Genomic DNA, 24,345 nt, shown 5'->3' on the forward strand with positions numbered 1-24,345 from the left:
TTTCAGATAAAAAAAAAAAAAAAAAAAAAAGAAAGCTGTTTCTTTATACCCAGGGAGCAATACAAGTACTAACTTCTATAACTATAATTTCCTCAATTTGAAATCAAGGTATTTTAACAGTGTGTGTTTATTAAGATTTTTTTTATTATTAAAAAAAAAAAAAAAGATCCTAGCAGTATAAACAAATGATGTAAATCATAAGGAATGAAATACAAGCAGCAGTACTAAGTAAATAAAGACAATAAAGTAAAGAATTTATGTCTACTTTGAAATAGCCCATATTAATGACAATGGGAGTTTGGGCACTGTATCTACCATGCACAAATGATGCAGTCAAAAGTAAATAGTTTTCTGTTAGACTTGATCAAATGTAAAGATTTCTACTGCAAATGTGAATTTTGAATATGAAATTAAATACGTTGTGCATGTCACCAGAGCTACACTACCATATCAGTCTTAAAACTACTAACAACATGTTTTTACAGCTTTTCAGGAGAGTCATGAAACACAAGTTCCTCAGGGAATACTTCTCCTGATCTAAGTACCTCTTTTGCTGTTGTGAGTGACATTTAAGGGAGTACTCCAGAGAGAAAATGTTTCCCGTTGCAATATATACTTTTAAATATTTATACAGTCATTCGGTGCACTTACCCATGTACTTCTTTCTGATTTATCCAGCATTTTTCTTGGTAAAGGATCAGAATGGATTTCTTTGAAGACTGTTCCGTGCATTTGGAGACAGACGGTGTGGGTTTGAATCAAGGTCATTATCTGTAGGTACAGAAAAGGAATCCAAAGGAGAGACACCTTGGACAGCAAGGTTCCCGTTTTAATTACTGCAGCCTAAACAATTTCCAGTGGAAAGGTCAGGGAGAGAACAAGCCAGAATAGAGCCAGTCAGGCTGAAATTCACTTTGGCTGGAATAATGTTTCCTGATACCACCCTTCTTGAGCAGACATCTATCAGTGCCAAGGCTCACAGGGAAAAAAAAGGAGAGGGAGGAAGGCTTTAAATGGACTGACTCAGCAGGCAGCCTAGTGCCATTGCTCAGTACAACAGAGAGTCAAAGATGGATACACAGAAGACAACAGAGATGAGGGCAAGGCACTGTTCACCAGGCACATATTAAGGGGGTTGATGCAAAAGCTAATGGAGATGAGACCTGTTCTGCTACAGAGATAAGTGCTCATCAATTTATGCCACTTTTCTCCACGCAAACCATAGCTAAATTGTTGGCTACTTTAGAAGCCTTTTCTGCCCCAAATAAAGGTCAGAAAAATCCCTTTACCTACCCAAAGGTAGACACAAAAGAGCACTGCTCTGTGACTGTGTTTTTCCATATAGGACTCACATACTGTCAGGAATAATCAGAGAAAAGGCAACTGAGGAATGAAAAACCGGAGGCAGAATACTGGCTCCTGCAGTAAAACAGTAAAATCGTCTCCCATTTGATACCTGGAGCAAGGATCTGCCATGCCAGCTTCTCAGATTAAATGGTAGCCAGCGCATGGAAGTTTTATGGAAGGCATACACGACACTATGGGCCCTAAAGAGTATAGATGGTCATATAACTCATGGCTGTGGTTTGGTCCTTCACCAAACTATGAAAACACAGCTACAGAGTTCATCTCACTGATGCTGCAATGGCTGACATAACCACAGCTGAATTCCTGGCTCCTCGGAGAGTTCATCAGTCTGGCACAGCTGTTTGTGTCAGATTTTATGAGAAACAGAGACCAAATGATATAGCTGCTTTCAAACGTTGTCCCCAAACTGATCAGAGTCCCTACCCAAGAGCATGCCTGAATCAAAGCCAGGGCATTTAATTACTTCTAGCCAATGTCGCCCATGGGTAGACATGCCATGGAATTGAGTTGCAGTGGAACACCTACTAAGTCACACCCAAATAGCAGAGAAAATGAAAACCCAGCATTACAAGGGTTCAGTCAGCGTCCAAATGGGGGAAAAAATGAGTAACTTTTTTCCCTAGCCATTTATTCTTACAGCTGGGGTTGCTGCCTTCACTTCTTTTCACACATTTCCTGCTCTCACCAGTATAAACTCAACTCCACAAAAGTAATAATCAATGATCTGGCTGCAAAACACGGGAGTCGAAAGATTTGTGTTCAATTCCTAGTTTTTCCATAAGCATGACACAGAGTAAACAGCTTCCTTCCTCTATCTATCTATTTCACCTCATACTCCATTTAAAAGAAAGTTTTGCCCCGCATTCCTCCACTCAGTTCACAGGTGCCTTGAAGGCATTCCACATGCTTTCTTATGGTGTTATATTTCCTTTAGTATTCAGGAGGAAAAAGGCTTCAATAAATAAACATCTTCAATGTAGTGGGAAAGAAAAGCTTTAAAGTAGAATATGGCCACCTTCTGCAACAGGCTCCCCCCCCAAAAAAATGGTCCAGAGGTATTGTTCAAAAGATAAACATGATAAACCTCTTAAACTTACCCAGTGATCTTTTAAGGACTAGTCCATGATATTTTAAACACTTCAGGCAATACTTTGCCCTAGAGCTAAATGCTTTGATGCCAGAGGCGCTCTAACTATTGCCTGAGGCGTGTATAGAGGCCTAAATATAAACCTTGGCCCATGAACTAAAATTACTAATGGAATTTGGCTCTAGCCACAGAAAGGGTTTAAAATCTCCTGTCTAAAGCCCTATTTGATCATGTTTCCTTTGCTGGTAGCAGTATACTGTATCAGTTATGTGACTACCCAGGTCCTTATGTTGTGGTCACTCTATTCACTGAAATGACCACTATTCAAGACTTCTTAAGCCCATATTCCTGCTTAGAAATTCCCACATAGAAATATCAGTTCATAGGTTGTAGGTGCAGCATAGGTGCAGCACACATGCATTTAGGCTGGTATATCCAGGATGCGTTGGGCTGGGGAGCCTTGGCTGCCTACAGCCACGTTGGTTTCATCGAGGGTTCGGCCCTCAGGCCATGCATGGGGTCAGAAATCAGCTGGGACGTCCTGCTGCCAGGGCCTGGTGTGGATGCCACATACCTGGAAATTTTGCACAAATGACCAAATTCTTCCCTTCCATCCTGGTCAAAATTTGTGGCAAAACAACAGAGGACACGTCTTGGAAAACCAGATGAGTACTTGCCCTAGCAAGAGCAGAAGCAACTACTAAGCCTTCTGCTCAAACCCTCTCTGTGTCCCAGACCAGTATTTTCTGCTTGTTCCATTTGTTCCTGTAAATATATTGTGAGGAAGGACAGACCCACAAATAACTGACAGAGCTGCCTTTGGAAATGGAATTTACATTTCTGACTGAGGTGTTAATAAGTTATATATGGCAATCACATGCAGCAGACACAAAGTTCTAAAGAACATGGAAAGCAAGCATATGGAGCAGGGCAGAAGGATGCTTCAGCTGTCCGTGTCCGTGTCCGTGCCCGTGTGTGTGTGAAAGGGAGGGAGAACCAGTGTATCTCTTGAATTACATGTTTAGCTATGCTCTGAATTAGGCACTATGTAACATGGACATCCACCAACTGAAATCTTCTGTGACTTTAGGCAGGATAGCAAAGGGAGTAAATGCAATCCACTTTTAATAGAATACCATAAAGAATATTTAAACGTTTGTGTTTTATTCTCAGCATGCACAAAAATGTACTGCCAAGTGCATCACAGCATAACTAAGGGTCTTGCTTAGTCTGGCTGAGAAATGATCTGAAAAAGCTCTGCAGGAGCCATGATTAAAGTTATGACACTGCGCCATTTTTCAGCTAAGGGGATAGACTACTTGATTTCCTGCTTTGTTTGTCCATCAAAATCTACCCACTCTTTTAGAAAGCCTGAAGTCCCTTGGTTTTTGCCAAGCACTAAAATATATATATAGTACTGGTATGCTGTACTGGTAAGCAGATGTACCTAGGAACACTCATTTTGCAAAAATAGCTAAAAGAATCTTTGAAGTGTTTGGAGAATTTTATAATAGAAACATCATTTTTCAAATATGAAATGTGTTACACTTCATGCCAATTACATGACAAAGACTTGCATTTAGAGGTTTAATTTTCCTAGACAGGTTAAAGTAGACATTTAATCTCTTTTCCAGATAAATTCATGCCACAATAGGAGCGCAGCAATTGTATTTATCATCATTACAAAGTCCATCAGGAAAATTCTTTTGTCCTTTCTTCATCTGAATTCCCATTTAGAGTGTAATTTTCTACATAATTATTATAATGTCCTTATTCTGATTTTAGACTAGATTCAGATAGTACAATGTTGTGTTAAAACATAAGCTTTAACATTCCAGTTTTGAAGAAAAAAATTGTTCCCATAAAAGATCTATTTACAACAAATATCAGAATGTTGTGAGTGTATATAAAAAAACAAGCAGTGCTTCAGCTAGGAAAGAAAGAAAGAAAGAAAGAAAGAAAGAAAGAAAGAAAGAAAGAAAGAAAGAAAGAAAGAAAGAAAGAAAGAAAGAAAGAAAGAAAGAAAGAAAGAAAGAAAGAAAGAAAGAAAGAAAGAAAGAGAGAAAGAAAGAGAGAAAGAGAGAAAGAGAGAAAGAGAGAAAGAGAGAAAGAAAGAGAGAAAGAAAGAAAGAGAGAAAGAAAGAGAGAAAGAGAGAAAGAGAAAGAAAGAGAGAAAGAGAGAAAGAGAGAAAGAGAGAAAGAGAGAAAGAGAGAAAGAGAGAAAGAGAGAAAGAAAGAGAGAAAGAAAGAGAGAAAGAAAGAAAGAAAGAAAGAAAGAAAGAAAGAAAGAAAGAAAGAAAGAAAGAAAGAAAGAAAGAAAGAAAGAAAGAAAGAAAGAAAGAAAGAAAGAAAGAAAAAGAAAGAAAAGAAACGAGTCTAATTACAGATTGTGCAGTTATTTTTAAAAACTACTCTAAATGTATCTCTTTTCCATACAGATCATATTCTTTATATAGGATATAGTTCTTGAGAACCGGTGGAAGTGGAAACTTCTTCATAGATGACAGTTTCTGGAGCCTCCTCAACCCCATGAGTTTACGTATTTTCAGGCGACAAAGATGTTTCAATGGGCGAGGATTATCTAAAAATAATAGCGAGAGAGAAATAGTGGAAAAATAATGTCATTAACACTGACTGTAAGAGAGTTCACAATCTCAAAACTTGCTGTAATAAAATCAATAACAAAATCTATTGGCTTGGGGTATTATTATTATCTTGCCACTTCTGAATAAAATACCATTCATTTTACTTCAAAATTGCGATGTCACACTTCGTTGATATTAAAAAAACTTCTTCTTTTAGATATTTGCCTAACACTGCATGTCTGCCTTTTAGAAATATTCACACTGTGCTGTGTCTCCAAAACATCCATCGGAACGCCTAGACATTATTTAACAAAATCAATGGTACCTAATAAATGATCTTTCTTTTCTCTACATTCTCTGATGTTAAATCAAATTCTATTAAAAAAAAAAAAAAAAGAAAAAAAAAGAAAAAAGTAATAGTTTAATAAAATTATCTCCTGCAAAGAGAACTTTTCATATATTTCCCAAGCCTTTTTTTTTTTTTTTAAAGGTCTTTGCTGCAACCGGTGGTAGAAGGTCTAAGCTAACTTGTAGAACTTCAAAAGTAAAAGTGTACAGAGAAATATTATTCAACTGCAGTATTAATAATGGCAAGTCTAGATGTATATCATATAAAACAGGAATTGATGGTGACGTGATGTACTATTGTGATGATACACTCACTGTCATCACCTCTCACTTTGAACATAATAGGATCTAAACCATGCTTTTATGATAATCCTTGAATGACTAACAGACTTGAGAGATCAAGGGAGCAAAAAGAAGGATGAAGTCTGAGCAATACTCCTCGATAAAAAATGTCGAGTCCCATAGCTGTGCAATGACTGGTGTTACAAGGCTTAATATGGAGTTTGAGAAGTACCTCAATGGTCCTGCTTAACTGAGGAGGCTTCCCACATGACAATGACATTCCTTATGAGACTCATTCTCACCAGGTGCACATTTGTAATAATCCAGTCCAATTAACTAACTTGGGACCAGTAGCAGTAAGTAAAGATCTTTCTCAATCTGAGGAATGGATGACAGACACAACCTGGTTCTTAGCTAGTACACAACTGGATTGCATATTTTGGACTAATATGACCTGACATGGGGAATTAAAGTTTCCTATAATAAATCATAACACCATTAACTAGATCTTAGATATTTACCCAATATTTGACGAATCTCTGGCCATTCCTTCTGTGTTTCTAGGACAAACTTAATTTTTGTGCACAGAGGGACATAATCCATGTAATCTATAAAAACACGAACAACTTTGCCCGCTAAGTGTTTCAACCAAGGAACAGCAATAAAGTCACAGAACTGGAAGGAAAAACACATCAAGGAACAGCTTCAAAATGTGTGCAGAGGAATGCCAAAGTAACACAAATAAAGCAATTACACAAGATAATTTAAACAAAGTATTAGGAATTACCTTTAACAGCCCTAAACTGATGTCTATGTAAGTTACTTTAAAAGCCATTTGCTTCCATGCTTAACCTTTGTGATCCCTTAATTCTTCTGGACAGGCTCAAAGGCCAGTAACCATTATAACATTGCTATAATTTCCAGCATTGCTTTGTTCAGCTGTGATTTCTCTTTGGAAATGCATCCTTTCCATTGTTTTGGACAGGACCAGAAATACTAATATCCTGCTTTGCAGCTTCTTTAAACTTCCTTCCTAAATCTTTAATATACAGGCACCAAAACAAAACCACTCTACATAGATAATTTTCTCTCAAAGTCAATAAATATTTTTTAGTGTGTTTCAAAGAAGGATTTTGTGAATAGGTTAAAGCTAACTCTGTACAATAATCTGGAATTTTTAAAGCTGACTAATGGAAATAGGAAAGAGAAGAGAAGGGAGGTATGTATTTACTGGATTATCCTTTATTACAGAAGAAGTCCATCCTGGGAGAATCTCTTCCTCTGGAGTTGACCACACAAAAGAATTTCCAAAGATATCTTGATGCATACAGTCAAAACACATCTCCACATTATATCCATGATTCAGCAACAGCCTCAGCATCACTTCATCGTTCAAGGCATACTGAATGGCACTGGGGAAATGCGTATCATTAACCAGCATAAAGTAGCAATTGACGTTTGCTCCATAAGATAGGAGCAGCCTTACTATTTCATGATTACCAGCTCTCACTGCCACAAGAAGACAGTTTAAAGGATCCTTGTTTGGATTTGCACCAGCTTTCAGTAAAATTTCGGTGCAAAGAATGTCATTGTTTGAAACAGCAAAATAAAGTGCAGTTTTCCTTTCATCATCGTAACTATTTGAAATGTGCTCAGCCAAGAGAGTATTGACATCAAAACCACTTTCAATGAGGAGCTCTAGACACTGCGAATTCTGACCATCTGCAGCTGAGTGAACAGGGCTTAACCCACTTTTCTGGATTGCATTTTGGGATGTGACTGGAATGAGATACTTCAGGACCCTAAAAAACAGTGAAGAAAATTAATAAGGCATCATTCCCCTGCATGAAGAAAATGACCATCATCAAATTATATGCTAACCTACATGTAGATTCTTTACGCAAGAAGATCCTAACACAAATCACCTGTTTTAAGCAGTGTCAAATGGGACCTCGTGTTTAAGTCATTTCAGTGCTTTTCACTTAGTTTTAAAGCAGTAGACTTTGCATTTTGCTTTCTGAATTCTAAAATAACACAAGTTGATTCAAGTTGACAAAACACTGGCATTTCTGAAATATAAATGATCTCTACATTTGCATGTTTAACATCATGTTCTTCAAATATGACCTTGAGCCACGCTGTATCTTAAAGAACACATGAAGTCCAAACTCATACTCACAGGTAATGGCCCTCATAAGCTGCTTTGTGTATGGGAAGCAGTCCTGCCTTATTAGGCACATTGCCACTTCCTCCATATTCCAAAAGAAGTGCAATGCAGTCTGGATTACCTCCTCCGGCTGCTTCAAACAGTATTGATGCACCATCATCTGCTAAGGCCTCGACGTCTCCACCTTGAAGAATAGACAGCTAAGAATTATATCCAAATTGATTTGCAGATCATCATAATACCAAGCCCAGAGTACTTTCCTCCTCATTTTTAGATGTATTTAAATTAAAATGTTATGGAATTAAGAAATGTGGAAAATTTAGTCCTCAAAGGCAAAAAAAAAATCTTGTACAGATGCAAGTTCTAATGTAGGAAAACACTTACTTGAGTGGGATTTGATTTGATCTTAAGTGTTATAATTGAGGATTTTCAAAATGTTAGTGTATTTTGAAATATATTTAATGCATTATTTAATACCAACATAATTATATTCACTGTTGAAAGAAAGGAAGCAGAGGAAGGGAAGGAAAGAACACAGAAGTAAGGGAGGGAAAGGACACGTGTAGCAGTACAATCGAGTCCCTCTTTGACTGAAATGGATTAGTGTCAACACTGTCACTCACCTCATGTGGATTATGGAAGTGTAGGAATACTCATAGATGCTTCCTTTCCTTCCAAGAAACCAAATCTTCTCATTCATCAGTATTCTTTCTCTCCTTTTCCATCATCACCCTAAAACCCCTCAGCAACTAGACAAGACATATGCCAGTCCAGAGGTGTATTTCCTTTTTACCCGACTACATACCTTTATGAATAAGATGTTCCAGCACATCACAGTGACCGTGTTCAGCAGCAACACCTAATGGTGTTACTCCATATCCATCCTTAAGGTTCACATTTCCACCATTTTTCAGAAGAAGAGAAACAATATCTTTGCGTCCCTGCTTTGCAGCTTCATGCATTGCTGACCAACGTTTTACGCACGGCTGGTGGATGCTACAGTTGTGTTTTATCAGAGTGGATGCCATTTCAAAAGAGCCCCTTTTTACAGCTTGAAGATATTAAAAAGGGAAGAAAATCATACAATTGTATTTTCAGGTATGTTGACCTGAAATTTAAAGGTATCTAGTAAGTTTAGAGAAGCTTTTTATCCTGTTCTGATATGAGGAAAATCAAAAGATTTCTAGTGCTAGAAATCTGGGTATCCAGTTCATATATTGGTAAATAAATGATGATGTGAGCTTCCTGGGAAATCAAGGCAAACCACCATGATCTGTAAAATACATCAGTTTTGAGGGCAAAAGCAGCATCAGTTCAATTGCAAGGAAAAGCAACAATAAAAATAACATAATATTAGGCAATACGTCTTACTTTTAAAGTTGGTGCAAGCATTACAATAAAAATGATAAAATCAATAATAAAATAAAGCATTACAATATCTTTCCAAAATCCCTCAAAATTATGATTTAGTCATCTGGTAACTCTAATCTTAATGTGTACTCAGTGGCTGTTATTAGCCAAAGCACAACTGACATCTGCCATACTTTAAGACTATGTTCTGCCCTTTTGAGAATCTGAGTTTGAAATGTTCAGATATTTACACCCGCAAATCATTTATATAAAAATAATGATCCAGAGTAGAAGTCTAATTTCACTTCTGAACTATCCTTTAGAATAACACATCTCTTGACTCACTGGCAGGGCAGCTGAGAAAGATCAGCATCAGAGGGTTAGCAAATTTAACTTTTGTGAATGGCTATTGAGGAGGCTATTGAGGAGGCAATTACCAATAAGAAGTGGAGTTTCTCCTTTGTCATTTTTTGTGTTGGGCCAAACACCTTTCTCCAGCAATGCTCGTACGTTTTCCACAAAGCCAGCTTTTGCTGCCAAAGTTAGTGGTGTTTCTCCATCGCACGTTTTGTATTCCCACATTGCTTTATAAGATGCTAGATGACAGTAAAACATAAAATTACATTAATGGACAAATATTGCTAACATGCACATGTACGTTCATTTTTGCACTGTAGGGCTTCTGAAAAAAAAGTATTAAAAACCACTCCAAATTCTTTACTGGTATAAACTGATGCAACGTCTCCCAAAAGAAAAATTGCCTAATACTTAACATATGTAAGATGCTCCATGAAGGATTTCTTCATATTTTTTTTAGTAATCAATTCCAGCCTGTTTCTGTGCACGTCTGTTTTTTTGTTCGGTGTTTCTTTGCTGCTTCCCCTATCTTGTGGAATATTTTTACCTTACTCACCATCTAAAATGATTTCAAGTATTTGTTGAATTGGCTGAGCTGCAGCCTCATGCAGTGGAAACCAGCCTCTTTCATCAGCTTCATCCAAAGCATATTTCTGTTTCACAAGGTCTTGGAGCCCAAATACTTGACCTTTAGAAATCCAGTGGATAAAATGAGATGTATTTGAAAAAAATAATATATGGAAAGCTCAGTTTTGCAAATAGACTGTTTTATATTAGGGTTTTTACCTTGCTTTATGGCTGCTACAATTTTCCTATTTTCCTCACTAGGTGGTACAAAACTATCCAAAAAAAAAAAAAAAGCAGAAAATATAAACAAATGGTAGATGCATTATATTATTTATTCAGTATTTTATATTAGGTTCTCATCTGATCCAGCTTTCCCATGAAACATATCGGATACAGTCCTGATTAGCCTTGTGACCTCCTAAGTTACACCTGACGCGTAGAGCTTCAGAGTAGCCCAGGTTCTCGACATCGGTGCAATTCCTGCTGCAGGCTGACCTCCTGATGAACCCCCAGAGCACACGCCTGGTGTCCCTTCCCCTCCTTTTCCCTCTCATCCCCAGGCATGGCAATTTCCAGAAGGAGCTGTGAAGTGCTCTGACAAACCTCCTAATTCAGAAAAGAATTCTGGTTGTGGACTACAGAGTCCACACAGTACAGCAAGGAGCCCTTCAGATTCATGGACTTTAGACAGCAAATGAGAACATGACGGCGTCAGAATGGCAGTGTTCATAAAATGGACAGTTTGATGATGTCGATGGTACCCCTGTCCCTGAAAAAGTATAGTTGATATTTTTTTCAGTATCATTTACCAGCACCAGCATTCAACTTCCATCTCACAGAGAAACCTCCGTGAGATGGAAGTTGAATGCTGGTGTCTGCTCGTGCGTTGAGAGATTTTGGTGATACAAGCATCTTAAAAAATACATTAGATTTAAAAAAAATAAATATATATAAAAAAAAAGGAGGAGTAGCCAAAGAAGAGAATTCCCATTAAATACACCAAGAACCCTCATTGAAAAGGGAGATTCCAGACTCACAACAGGAGCCCCTGATGAGAACCCAGACTCTCATGAGATCCCACGGGAAACTAAGACATGCTAACAGGCCTCCAAGACTTATGGTTCTACATCTCCCTTTCACTTTTGAGACTGACCAACCTACAAAATATATTTATAGGATTATTGCTGAAGAACCTCCCTACTAAGACAAAGTTTTGTTTCCTTTCTTGTATACCCTTTTCATAAGAATGTAAATGGCCTAAAAAGCTACGGGAAATATTAGTTTAGCCAAGTGAATCTCATTTCCCTAAATCCTCTGCAACTCCAGAAGGCAGCTCAGAGCAGAAGCCTGCTCTGCCTTTTAGTGTTGCCTGCCCAGCACAGAGCCCTGCGTAACACCACAGAGATGATTTCCATCACCCCACGTAGCTCAGCTGAAGCCTACGTTTCATAACTGAAGGAACCAATCTTAACTATAACATCAATGTCACCTGTGAACCCTTGCTGAACGTTCCTGCAGGGTTTTTGTTTTTCTGGTTTGGATTTTTCTTCCACACATACGTATACAAGTGCACGGGGGAAGGCTGGAACACTGTTACAAGTACCAAACAGATTACTAACAAATTAAAATTTATTCTTTAAAGTCTAACATTTTAGAAATGGTTTAGGAAAGAATACGAAAACAACAAAATCTACATTTCTATTTTGCTTACTCTTTTCAGGCATTACTTCTCAGAGAATGATGCATAATGGCCAAACCAAGAACTGTTTTAAGGATGGTATAAAGCACTAAAAATCAGTATCTCTAAACACTCTAAATATATGGCATAACCTCTCATGCACATACTGAATTTACGGTACCTGTCATTGTAATTGGAAGACACTGGTGGCTTGGCTGCGTTTGATTCTTGAATGCTAAGCTGTATGGCATATTCGGTGAGCAGATCTTCAGCCAAATCTTCGCTTTCATCCGCCATTTTTTAAGGTGAGCTATTTGAAATACACTTTTTTAAATAATAAAATCAAGTGTTTCCATCAACTTATTTAATTTAATAATGTTTTGGTGAGTTTATTCCTATTTTAAAATGACAGAAAACAACCCTGGAAGCACCGGACATTCCAATTAGAAAAGCTCTTTTTGCTGTTCACATGCTACATTTCTTATCTACAAATACTGGACAATTTGTGAACCATAAAATAGACTTTTCCTCTTTAGAAAGCTGCAGTCACCAAATCAGTGAATATATGATTTGCATACATGCATGAATAACAAACAGTAAGCAAATTGATCTTCTCAGAATGATTCCTAACCAAAAACAGGCATTTGGAAGGAATTCATGAGCAAAACATACATATATATATACATTTTAAAATTCCAGAAACAAAAAAGGAAGACACTCAAACCATTTGAGAATCGTTTACAGAGAGGGTTTGCAATTCCAAATGAAACATATGACCAGTTCCATGGGTGATCACACAGTGCACTCAGCCAAGTTATGAACTCGACTCTTTTGCATGGGGAAAGAACATTTTTTCCTGCCTTTCTCACCCAGGGTAGCACCAGCAGCATATCCAAGACCGATCTACCAACTGAAGGATTTCAGAGTGAGAAAGCCCAAGGCATGTCACTAAAGTTTAGGAGGTGACACGTCATCCAGTTCTGAATTCAAATGAACTTTACTAGACAAGTTTTCAGCTGTAATCTGTATTCACCGGTCCTCTCCTGGAGCAGAATCGAGCATGGATGGGGGTGTTTCCTCAATTAAAAAATAAGGGATTTTAAGAGAGGATACCAAATGCAAAACCTATTTACATTAATATAATAATGTATAGGATTCTGGACTGGACAGACAGGTAGTCTTACAATACAAAATGACAATGGTCTTATGTCATTAATTATCACTTTTAATGCCACCCATTAATATAGTTACAAAACAAACAACAACAAAAAATGAACCAGCTTCCAAATCTTGCTTTGATTTTACACTGCCAAGGCATGGGGGCTATAAAAACAGACCGAGGGCTTTGAGTCTCTGCACTGGTTCTGCAGCCCTGAAGTTTAATGGACATCCACAAGAATTCGGTACATGAGCTAGGCTGATGTTCAAGTTGTGCCAGTTATTTTCAAGGTGTGAGAGTAGTTGGAAAACCCAGTGGATTAGTAACAGAACATGTCAGATCTTTTAACTACAGTTACCAGTTTAATTCAGTCTGCTTATATCATCAACAGTAACTGTGGCTTATGTTCAGCATGCCTTCTGCTAGTGATACCACATCAACCAAATGCCTAGCTAGTAAATTTTAACTACAACTGGAAGGAATGTTGCTCTTTACACCATCTTGCTGAAGGTTCCTGAAGCATAAAATGTGGCATTTATATATCATAAAACATATGTAAGATCAGAAACGTAAGTTACTATTTGCATAACAATAGCTACCCAACTTTTTACAGGCAGACTTAAGGTTTTGCTCAAGCTTCTCTGATTTGCATAGCTTAACACGTTTGAGCTTTAATCAAACTGCACACACCAGATGTTGAATTATTATTATTTTTTTGAATTGTAAACTGCTATTCTCTGAGTTTATGCAATACTAGAACACCTGCCATCAAATTTTTGTACAAATATTGCCCAGGGAAGTGCTGGAGTGCCCATCCCTGGAGGCATTTAAGAAACATGTGGACGTGGTACTAAGGGATATGGTTTACTGACGGCAATCAGTAGACCATGTTGACTGTTGGACTAGATGGTCCTGAAGGTCTTTTCCAGCCTAAATGATTCTATAATATTAAATAATTACACTAAGCGTATGTCGTATGTTTCACAGGGTAGTTACTGCAGGGTGTCCTAGTCATTTGGCAACCACAGCGGGAATATTATAGAAATTATTTGGAAGCCATTTTCTGCCAAATGATCTTCAAGAGAAAGTGCAAACCAGGTTTCTTCTTAGAGAAATTTCTGCATTGATCCAGCAATTAGTAAGTGAAACAAAGTACCATAGTCAGCATCACTATTCCATCCACAAACGCTTCATTGCTTAGTATAAAGCTTGCAAAACAAATTTGAATCAGTAAGGGCTTTGAGTCAGAATGACTAGGAAGTTGAATGTCGCTTGGATTCAGATTCCCAAGTAATACAGATTCACATCTCTTTCAGCATGTCAGCATACCAAGGTGTAATACAAAGCACAGAAACTTCAAAAGGCTACAGAAAACCAAGCTGCTGACCATACCTTTTCTAAATGCTGCCACGAGCTTCTTATTAATCAGAGCTTTTATTTATTTATTTTTTATCACCGATAAGGCCACAAGCTGAGCCCCACTCCTCATCTCTTGTTGGCAATGCACTTTGCTGACAGGCAGGGAATTCTGAGTCAAGGTTCTTTCATGAATTCATCTTCGCATCTTCACAAGCACTTTTCTAACTTTTATGGCATGTTAAAGCTTCCATCATGTAACCCCTTACATACTTATGTTGAAATTTGCTAATGTACACTGTTCTGAAGACTGACAAACCTGTTAGGCAGCAGGGTCTCTTTTAGACTAGTATTTTTTAAAGTATCTCAGCAAACTTACCTACAATCTCTTCTACCATCACCTAAAATAAAAGTGCATTTTAGAATATTTAGAATAATTTCACTGGGAGGTATTCCTAATGAGACTACAGAGTTAATTTAGTTAAGTTCATTTTTTAAGGAGAAATGCGTGTCATTCATAATTTCCTGTTGCCAGCACAGCAGCTTAAAGGCAAATGGAAGCTACCCTGCCTTCCTTCACACCTTGCCTCATGTTTTGAAACCCTTCTGTACTTGAGGACTCCATGCCATTGCTGACATTTATGAAGCATCTTTTTTAGAAATCATGGTCACTGCATCAGATCCACGTGGGTGGACCGTCATGCCCTGCAAGCCCCACTGAAGCTGCAGCCCTTAGGGGAATCCAGCCTGAATGCTCATTACTACACTGCAGCCCAACACATTATACCTGCCTTGGAGCCACCTTATGTGAATGGAAAGACTCTGAAGACTTACATAGGGGTTTTGATTAGGTTCTCACATTACAAGCTGTCTAAAAAAAGGCTGTTTTGGTATATTATATTTATGACGATGTTCACAAATGGTTTAATCCTGTGAGTTGATCAATTAATACTTCACTGATTCCAAAATAAGAGTACAGAACACCTTGCAGGATAGCCATTTAGCAAGATACCTTTTATTTGGGGAAAAATATATGGACTGTCTACCCCCACTTTATCTCCAAAAGCCTAGTGGAAGAAATCAGTCATCATATAAACTTGTGTTTTTTTTTTTTGTTTTGGTTTGGTTTGGTTTGGTTTTTGGTCGTACAGCTCCCATATCCATTTGGTCAGCTAACTCCTGCTTCACTGTAATCCCCAGAACTGCTAATGCCACAGGCAACACAGAGCTCTACCTAAACACAGATTTAACCAGAATGGTGTTAGGTAAGCAGTGTTTTAAAATCACTGTGTGTGCTGTTTTCAAACAACCTTATTTCACAAAAATAAATAAATAAATAAATAAATAAATAAATAAATGTATCCTAAAATGAGAAAAGTTAGTGAGGTAGCAACTGATTGACGTGGTAGAGTAAGTAGAAGGTAAAAGCCTCACCACAGCACAAGTGCTGAATGCATTGCTCGAGGTCTGTAAATGCTTCGAGAGCCTGCTTTGCTATATCACTGCTGGTAATACGCAGTGCTAAGGTGACAAGGTCCGACAGAAGCGTGGGTGTTCCACCGGATCACCGTGGCGTAAAACAGCATGGCTGGTACACTGAGCAGCAGCAGAAACGTCCCTCTTACGTGACGCAGCAGTGAAAAGGCTACACAGCTCAGCACCAAAATTCTCTTCCATTCGACCACAGAGGTTTTGCAGTTACCAGACCTCAGCCCTAGATCTCTAGAAATAACTGCAAATGCCTTCTACACAAGTTTTTTATATTGAATATCTTCCTTAAACAACATTTGGAGTAGTCTGGTAGTTTTCTACTATTTTTTTTCCCAATTTCTAACTGAAAAAAAGAGAGATTACTTACTGTTGTTTCACCTATAAGAACAAAAGAAAGAAAGGGGGAAAAAAAGTTTTGCTATCTTAAAGTCATTGTTTTTACTGAAAAAAAAAAAAAAAAAAAGAAGTTGCAGTTCATGGTTATTGAGTCTTTCCATGGAAAGAAGTGTGTCAAGCATTTATCATTTTAGATGCATGGGTATAAAGTTTATGTTAGGTGTATTAATTTTATTCTCATTTCTTATCCTTAAAATAAACTAGACAATCCTAGCTTTGCCCTCTATTAATAGAAGACCCTTAGGCATGCAAAGACGTTATTCATAGCAATAAAATAATTAATAGCAGTCTACGTTTGTACTCAGACTATTAAATACTACAGTTTTAAACTACTTCACTGTTAGTTTAATTGGCGAGCATAACATATATTCTCACCTTTTCAACCCATTATCTTGCCACTGTTACTCTGGGGCCTGCATTTTGAACAGCCAGGAATAGTGCCCTGCGAGCTGATGTGTCCTGTGATATTTCTAAAATTAAATACGCAGTTGCTAGATAAATTAAGGTCTGACCTTGTACAACTGTAACACAAGCAGACTCAACCCACAGGAAAGTATTACACATGACTTCTCTAAAATCTTACTAAATGTACCATGGGGTCTGGATGGTAATAATAAGGTTATCTGTGCCCTCATTGGTTCAACAACTCTCATTAAGAAAATAAGGTAATTGCCAACTTAGTCTCAAGGACTACATTACCAAAATCTGGTAACATAACATAAATTAACAGAGATCTCAGAAGGTTTTGCCATTAATTACTTGTAGATTCTGTCTAGAGATAGATGGTGATAATCACTATAGATACGTAATCTAGATAGGTTATGTATATATAACCTACATATAGTGACATATATCTATATATACTATATATCTATAGTGATAATCACTATCTCTGAGGGTGATATGATGCAAAGCTTTACAGATCTAATAACTTGAAATTGAAGAAAAAGACACAGCACCACTGACAGTAGTGATATAAGTGTAGAATAACCAATGAAGAACAGAAGTACTCAGCAAGTTAAATCACAGGAGGGTGGAAGAAGCTGGATTTTGTTTCTCTAGCTAGACAGATGTATCAATGATGCAACACCTCTGGCTTGCTTTTGTTTTAACCAAAGTAGTTACTATCTTTACCAAAACAAATCGACAAAAAGGGAGCACAACAAATTAAAACAATAAACTTCCAACATATGCTTGATTTAGCAGTTCCGATAAAATGAAATTTTACATTGTTAACTCTTGCTAGAATAAACTGTCAGAACTCAATTGCCCTATGACACACTTGTGTTTATAGAACTGCATAACTATAAACTTAACTAAGGTACTGCATGCATCTCATCTTTGCATAGAAGATCAAGAAAATAACTTAATGATGATAAATAATATTAATTGCAACTTCTATAACTGCTAACTCCAATAATTGCAACTCCTTTTGTTACTGCTACTTAGACAAGTTTTGGGAGCCTGCAAAAAACACATTCAGTTCAACAGAATCAGACACAAAATGACATGCTGAGATCCTGTTCTACCGTTGGCTAAAAGCCGGTAAAAACAAATATATTTATAGTAAAAATATTTAAAATATATACATTTGTAATATACATAAAGAACATAAACATTTTAATTGCTTACCTTTTGTTCTTTCATTTCTTTTATGTAATCAGGACACTATCAGAACTAACACATATCCATATTATAAGCATGCTATTGTTTTGCTTTTCAATTATTTTTTAACATAAAATCTTATTTTTTTATGCATTGCTGCATAAACATGTCTGATTCTGATCTTACATAGTTACAAGGTGTAGTATGTATCCATCAGTCAGTTACATTCCATGGAGGTAAAGGGCTAATAAATGAAATAAGACTCTTCTCATGATATCAAATCATATGGTAATTTGCAAGACTTCACAATGAGATAAATTCATTGGTGAGACAAAAAAGGGAAGGAAGGGAAGCCACAGCTATAGCGAGGCCTTCTGAGGGTGCCTGCATTCTGTATATTAATGTGCAGGATAACACTCTAATAGCATTTCCTAATGAAATGCCAAGTGTTCCCCCATGCCCACAGAACAGGTAGTTGTTTTACGGATTTATCCAATGATACTTTGAAGGTATTTATGGCCTCAGAGTTGTAATATTTTAAAACAAAGTACGTATTGAAACTGAGTTTGGCAACGTGGCATACTCTATCACTTCCCGATTAATTGCATAAACTGATTTATCAACACACTAGTGAAAACTACTAGCTTTTACTTTCTGTTCTAGGATGTGGCAAGGACACTACATGCTTGGGTTGTTTAAACAGACGATAAGAACTTGTATTTGAATGAAGCCAGCCGAGCTAACTCAGATAAAGAATGCAGAACAATTTGTGCTGCGGTCAGGATGTAATCAGGAGGTAGATCATCTGGTTGGAGCCCCACAGCAACAGGCAAAATACAGGGATGGTACCCTAAAAAAGACTCTTACTTTATTAAGATCTTTTTAAAAGACTGTTTAAAAATCCTTTTGATAGGAAAGAGAGAGATTCTCAATGCCTTGGAAAGGCCACGTTCAGACACCTCAAATCTCTCTGATGCAATCTCTAAAATTTTTAGCTAAAGAGTGCAGAAGCACAAACACCACATTCAGATAGAAACCATGTTAATCACCTTGCTTTGGTACCGCAACTGATATAGCTCGTGTCTCACTATAAGGCTGAATTTCAGCAAAAATTGTGATACTCTGAAGCTCGGTTTGTTGGTTTTCCTTACCAGTTCTAGGAAACCAAAACTCATACATGGGCCAATTGAATTCTGAAGAAAAATTTGTCTGGAGTAAATACAACAGAAAGTCAGAACGAAAATATTATCAAATCTTACTCACTGTGCAAAACTCACCCTTTAAACTAGCAGCTAGGCCATAAACAATTCTTAGTACAATGGATCTTCAAATTAACGTTATGTTTATGTCCACCAATAATTGTAAAAGTTTCTTCATTACTAATTTCTTTCAGTCTTTTGCCAGTCTTTTAATTAACAGCTTTCTGTTTTCTGTAAGTATTTTACTTCTTTTCTCACACACATTAACTCTGTAATTGCCTGCTTGTCATAATCTACTACAGTGAATCTTATTTTGGATTTTGCAGCTAATTAGTTACTCCTAAAACCATCCCAAGACAAATCAATTTAATGGACAGAACTCCTGAGAGGCGTGTGCTCGCTTTTGCTTATGGAGTCCAGAACCGTAACCCAGCTTGGGGGCTGCTCACCAGGCAGTAACCGACCTCAGGGAGGCCCCCCTGATCACCCCAGACATGCATACCATTTTAAGGTTGTTTTCAATTGTTTAGAAACTTCTGCCGTATCTCCAAACTGAACCTTATTCCCAGATGTAAAACCGTTTTGTTATACTCTGCCACTAACCAAGTAGCCAGATGTATTCTACGTGTACAAAAACACAACCGACGCCCAAGGAACTTCCACAAGCTTTTTATTTGGCATTTACGAGCGGGCAGTTCCCCAGTCCTTAGCCGTGCCTGTGTTTATAACGGGGATCGCCTCACGCACCCGGCTTGGAACCGCAACCCGCAGCACCCAGCCCCGCCGCCTCCCAACGGCGCATGCGCGAGCCCACACTGCGGGTCCTGGCACTGCGCGCGCCCTCCGAGCGGCTTCCAGGCGGCTGCGGCGCATGCGCAGCCCGGCGCCCTTCTCTATGTCCTCTACGCGCCCGCCTCAGGCCCTCGGCGCCGCGCATGCGCCCGGCGGTGCCCGGCTGCGCCGCCATGGCGGGGGCATTGAGGAAGGTGAGGGGGCGCTGAGGGTGTCCCGGCCCCCGGCCCTGCCCTGCTCTGCCCTGCGGGGTCCCGGGGAGGCAGCGATGGGGTGAGGAGGGCGCTGAGGGGAGTGCGGGGCTGGGATCCCCTCCCCGGAGGTGGCCGGCGGCGGGTGTGGGGACGGGGAGGGGGCCCCGTAAGGGTCAGGCCCGGCGGCGGTGTGCGGGCCTGGGGGCGCTGCCCGAGCCCTGGATGCGCAGAGGTGAGGCGGGGGCACGGCACCGGCAGCTCGGTTTGGCGCTGTGGGTCTGCGGAAGGAGGTGCGTCTGGTGGGAGAGAGAGGTTAGTGGCACAGGAGGGGCTGAGCTAGGTGTACAGGGGGACAGAGCGAAATAAATAGCGCGGGTGTTGCTGCGTTAGTGTAGTAAATGCTTTTATGTTCTCTGAGCAGACCACTGGGCTCGTAGGATTGGCTGTATCTGAAAATCCTCATGAGGTATGTTTTGGCTTGGCTGTATGTAATGCAAACTGTCAGTGAGAGCAAATCCTTTTTTGTTACGTATTCATACACGTTCATTCATATGTGTGTTCATATATGTTCATTGTAAACCTTAAAGTAGTGCAAACAATGTATTATAGAAGCCTTCTAATTCTGTAGGGGAATCTTACCCTATTCCCTAACCTTACCCTAACCATTTGGTGCAAAGCAGGATCAGGGCCTATGGTCATAGAATCATAAAATGGCTTAGGTTGGGTCTAGTGGATTAGCTCTCCACAAGGCCAGGTTGGCCAAGGCCCCATCCAACCTGTCCATGCACAGCTGTATGAAAACCACAGAATGGCATGGGTTGGAAGCAACCTTCAAGGTCATCTAGTTCCAACCCCCCTGCCATGGGCAAGGATGGCATCCACAAAATCAGGTTGCCTGGGGCCTCATCCAACCTAGGGCCTTTAACACTTCCAGGGATGGGTTATCCACAACTCTGGGCAACCTGTTCCAGTGAATCACCACCCTCTGAGAGAAGAATCTCCTCCTAACATCTAATCTCAATCTTCCCTTTCTTATTTTATAATCATTCCACCTTACCATATCACTATCTGCCTGAATAAAAAGTTGTTTTTCTTCTTTGTAAGCCCCCTTTAAGTATTGAAAGACCACAGTGAGGTCTCCCCAGAGCTGCCTTATTTTCTCCAGGCTGAAAAGCCCCAGCTGTTTCAGCCTTTCTTCACAGGAGAGCTGCTCCTGCCCTCTGATCAACTTTGTGGCCCTTCTTTGGACCTGCTCTTAACAGCCCCACATCCTTCTTGTGCTGGGGGCCCCAGACCTGGATGCAGCACTCCAAGTGGGGCCTCAGAAGGGCAGAGCAGAGGAGGACAATCACCTCCCTCCACCTGCTGGCCACTCCTCTGTTGATGCAGTTGCCCTTCTGGGCAAGACACTGTTGAGGTTGGAATGCTTCAGCGGTTCTTGGAAGCTTGGTGCTTTCTTTTTACCTCCTCAGGGTCAGTAATGAAAGTGTGTTGCATCTTGTTTTCTTAATCAGGAGGTATGAGCTTTGAAAGGATTCGAGTAATTCTTAAATCTCTTTGTGTTTTGAAATTTCTTGCTGTGCAACAATTCTGTTTCAAAAAATGCTTGCCACCAATATTTAGGAATAATGTCATAAAGAACCACTGTGATAAACAATATTGTTCTGTGCAAATGATTCTAGTTTAGTCTACAACCTTCTCAGGCACCTTCTGGGTGGACTTACTCAATTCTGCTTCTTACAGGGATTTAAGGTTCAGAGCAAATAAATCAATAATGCTTTAGATAAATTATACATACTGTGCCAATCCTTATGTCATTTTCTGTGTTTTCTTCTTTGTGTTTATGTCTACACTATTTCACTTCTGTTGTACATTGTTCCTACAGTGCATCTGTTCCCCTTAGGTTAGACAGTTACCCTGTCAACATAACAAAAGCTTAATTTCTTCATCATCCTAATGTATCCTTTATTGCTGCATTTAAATCCACTAGCAGAAGTTGCAGGTTTTAGTTTAATCTGTATATGACTCAAAACTTTGCACCAGCATAAGGAGAGGTGAAAAAAAAAAGTTATGCTGCGATAGGTTATATGCTTCTTTATATCTTTCCCTGGTAATTTTTCAGAAGTAAATGGTTTGGTCATAAGCATATCTGATTTGTGAAAATCATGGTCATTAGAACTGCAGCTTCTGGTGTTTCAGTTTTGCATCAAGTGTACTTTAAGTTGCAGCTTTGGTTTTTATATATATATATATATATATATATATATATATATATATATATATATATATATATATATATATTTTTTAACCAAAAAGTGTTAACTTTTGGTCCTGATAAATCCCAATCCCATTCAAGACAGAATTCTGTAGTTCAGATTTGGCTATTCTGTTAATCTTATTTCTGGATTGAATACTGTAACTATCTGTAGCACAAAAGAGTGCTAGCTAATAGGTTAAGTAGTTAGATAATTGGAGTTGCAGATTTTAACCGTATCTTTTGATCACTTCAGCGCCTGCGAATACTGTACACTAAAATCCTTGGTGTTCTGCAAAACATTCCCAAAGATGCAGCATATAGGAAATACACTGAGCAGATTGTAAATCAGCGGCTTAATTTGGTACAAACAGTAAGTACAGTGCTGTATCATTAAGTGTCATGTGTGACAACATTTTTAGGATGAGAAAACGATTTTCAAAATGCCTGTTTCCCAGGAGTATAAGTAACTTTTGTGTATTGATTCAGAAAAAATTCAAAAGTCTTGAGGTCCATTTTTGTTATTGGCTGGAGTATTTTGATGGTATGTTAAAAAATAATTAATTTTATTTTTCTGATATTGTCTGAAAATTAGAAGAAAAATATATTTTTTAAGATCTTTAAACCAGTGGTAGCTTTCACGCATTTGCACAAAAAATGTCTTTCCTCTTACCAATATGTTATATTAGCACAATCTTTGCCTCTGACACTTTAAAATATGTTTTGATATGTTAAACTATGCAATACAGGTAACATGTATGTAACACGACTGTTGGGAGGTTGCATATGATTCTCAAAAACTAAGATCCACTACAGCTCTTTGGATGTCCTTAAATAGTATCGCATTTTAGTATTTATTGTTGAGAGCTTGATCTTTTGTTTACAATAAAAAAAAAAAGTGTAATATGACAGAAGCTAGCAAATTAGATAGTAGTTTTGAGGTTGGGTAGAGTATCTGTTCAAATCAGTTTAAATTAGTGCTTTTGTGATGTATCTGTTCTTTCTACTTTTCAATAAAACTGAATATGTATATATATCTGAATACACAGGAAACTGATGTGCAGAAGCTACAGGACAAACTGAATAGTGGTCAAATAGAAGAAGTCATTTTACAGGTAAAGCAGGAAATTTGAAAATTGTGTACGAGTTGGAATAGTAGTTTTGACTGTTCCTTTGACTGAGCTTCTGTTCAGAACTTGACACTTTTCTGTGTTTCCCTTTACTGTAAAACAAACAACAAAAAAATATATGGGTTTATATATATATTTTAAAGAATCTGGAAATGAATTGTCATATAGTGGGTGGGATGACCATCTTAAAAATGAACACAATTACTCATTTGCTGTATTATGTTTACATATATACCATGCACACTTAGATTGCTTCTTACAGTGTCTGAATCAGTGAAAAACACAGAGGAGAGCTGACTGATACAAGGGGATAATTCTAATAGACTGGAAAATACCAGGGATGAAGTTATCATGAAGTAGTCATTGGGAATGAGTAGGTGAACAGGCTGAGTATCCCTCAGGAGACTCAATACATTTAAAAAAAAATAAAGTTACTCAGTTCCTATAAATAAATAAATAAAAGCACCTTTTAAAATTTGAGATAGTGATAGGTAGTAATGCATCACTGAGATGATGAATTGAAATAAATGTAACTTAATATTCTGTACAGATTTAAAAAACTTCATAGAGTAATAGAAGGGTTTGGGTTGGAAGGGACCCTAAAGCCCGCCCAGTTCCAACACACCAGCCTGGCCTTGAACACCTCTAGGGACGGGGCATCCACAGCTTCTCTGGGCAACCTGTTCAGTGCCTCACCCCTCTGAGTAAAGAATTTCTTCCTGATACCTAATCTAAATCTAGCCTTTGTTAATTTACTTTGTTTATGGTCTTTCTTAATAGGCTGAAAATGAGCTTTCCCTGTCAAGAAAAATGTTACAGTGGAAACCATGGGAGCCTCTAGTTGAAGAACCTCCTTCTAACCAGTGGAAATGGCCAATATAATATTCAAATGGTGTAACGTCTTGAAATTCAAAAATGTTAAATGATAATCTATTGTTGCTGACCGTTAACCTTTAAATTAAAATTACTTCATAAAAACA

The 24,345-nt window shown here is 38.3% G+C and overlaps 2 protein-coding genes across 4 annotated transcripts; one reads left to right on the forward strand and one right to left on the reverse strand.

Moving 5' to 3' along the window:
• Positions 1-18,031, reverse strand: ASB15 (ankyrin repeat and SOCS box containing 15). 3 transcript variants are annotated; one of them, XM_005013165.6, is made up of 12 exons: positions 17,824-18,030; positions 16,567-16,661; positions 11,971-12,099; positions 10,331-10,383; positions 10,101-10,232; positions 9,625-9,783; positions 8,643-8,888; positions 7,850-8,021; positions 6,902-7,472; positions 6,192-6,345; positions 2,466-5,036; positions 1-771 (listed from the first exon to the last, which is right to left on the reverse strand). In XM_005013165.6, exons 3-11 carry the CDS (start codon positions 12,084-12,086, stop codon positions 4,864-4,866), a joined length of 1,776 nt encoding a protein of 591 aa, XP_005013222.1. In that variant the 5' UTR covers positions 12,087-12,099; positions 16,567-16,661; positions 17,824-18,030; the 3' UTR covers positions 1-771; positions 2,466-4,863. The 3 variants fall into 3 exon arrangements, with proteins under 3 accessions (XP_005013222.1, XP_038028927.1, XP_038028928.1); XM_038172999.2 differs by lacking the exon at positions 16,567-16,661 and having other exon boundaries at positions 17,824-18,031; XM_038173000.2 differs by lacking the exons at positions 10,331-10,383; positions 16,567-16,661 and having other exon boundaries at positions 17,824-18,031.
• Positions 18,032-19,864: 1,833 nt separating this feature from the next.
• On the forward strand, positions 19,865-24,345 carry NDUFA5 (NADH:ubiquinone oxidoreductase subunit A5). Its single transcript, XM_027458068.2, has 5 exons — positions 19,865-19,981; positions 20,403-20,447; positions 22,492-22,608; positions 23,285-23,350; positions 24,146-24,345. The coding sequence occupies exons 1-5, from the start codon at positions 19,931-19,933 to the stop codon at positions 24,245-24,247; spliced, it is 381 nt and encodes a 126-aa protein (XP_027313869.1). The 5' UTR covers positions 19,865-19,930; the 3' UTR covers positions 24,248-24,345.

Source organism: Anas platyrhynchos, chromosome 1 (assembly GCF_047663525.1).
Source record: "Anas platyrhynchos isolate ZD024472 breed Pekin duck chromosome 1, IASCAAS_PekinDuck_T2T, whole genome shotgun sequence".
NCBI lineage: Eukaryota > Metazoa > Chordata > Aves > Anseriformes > Anatidae > Anas > Anas platyrhynchos.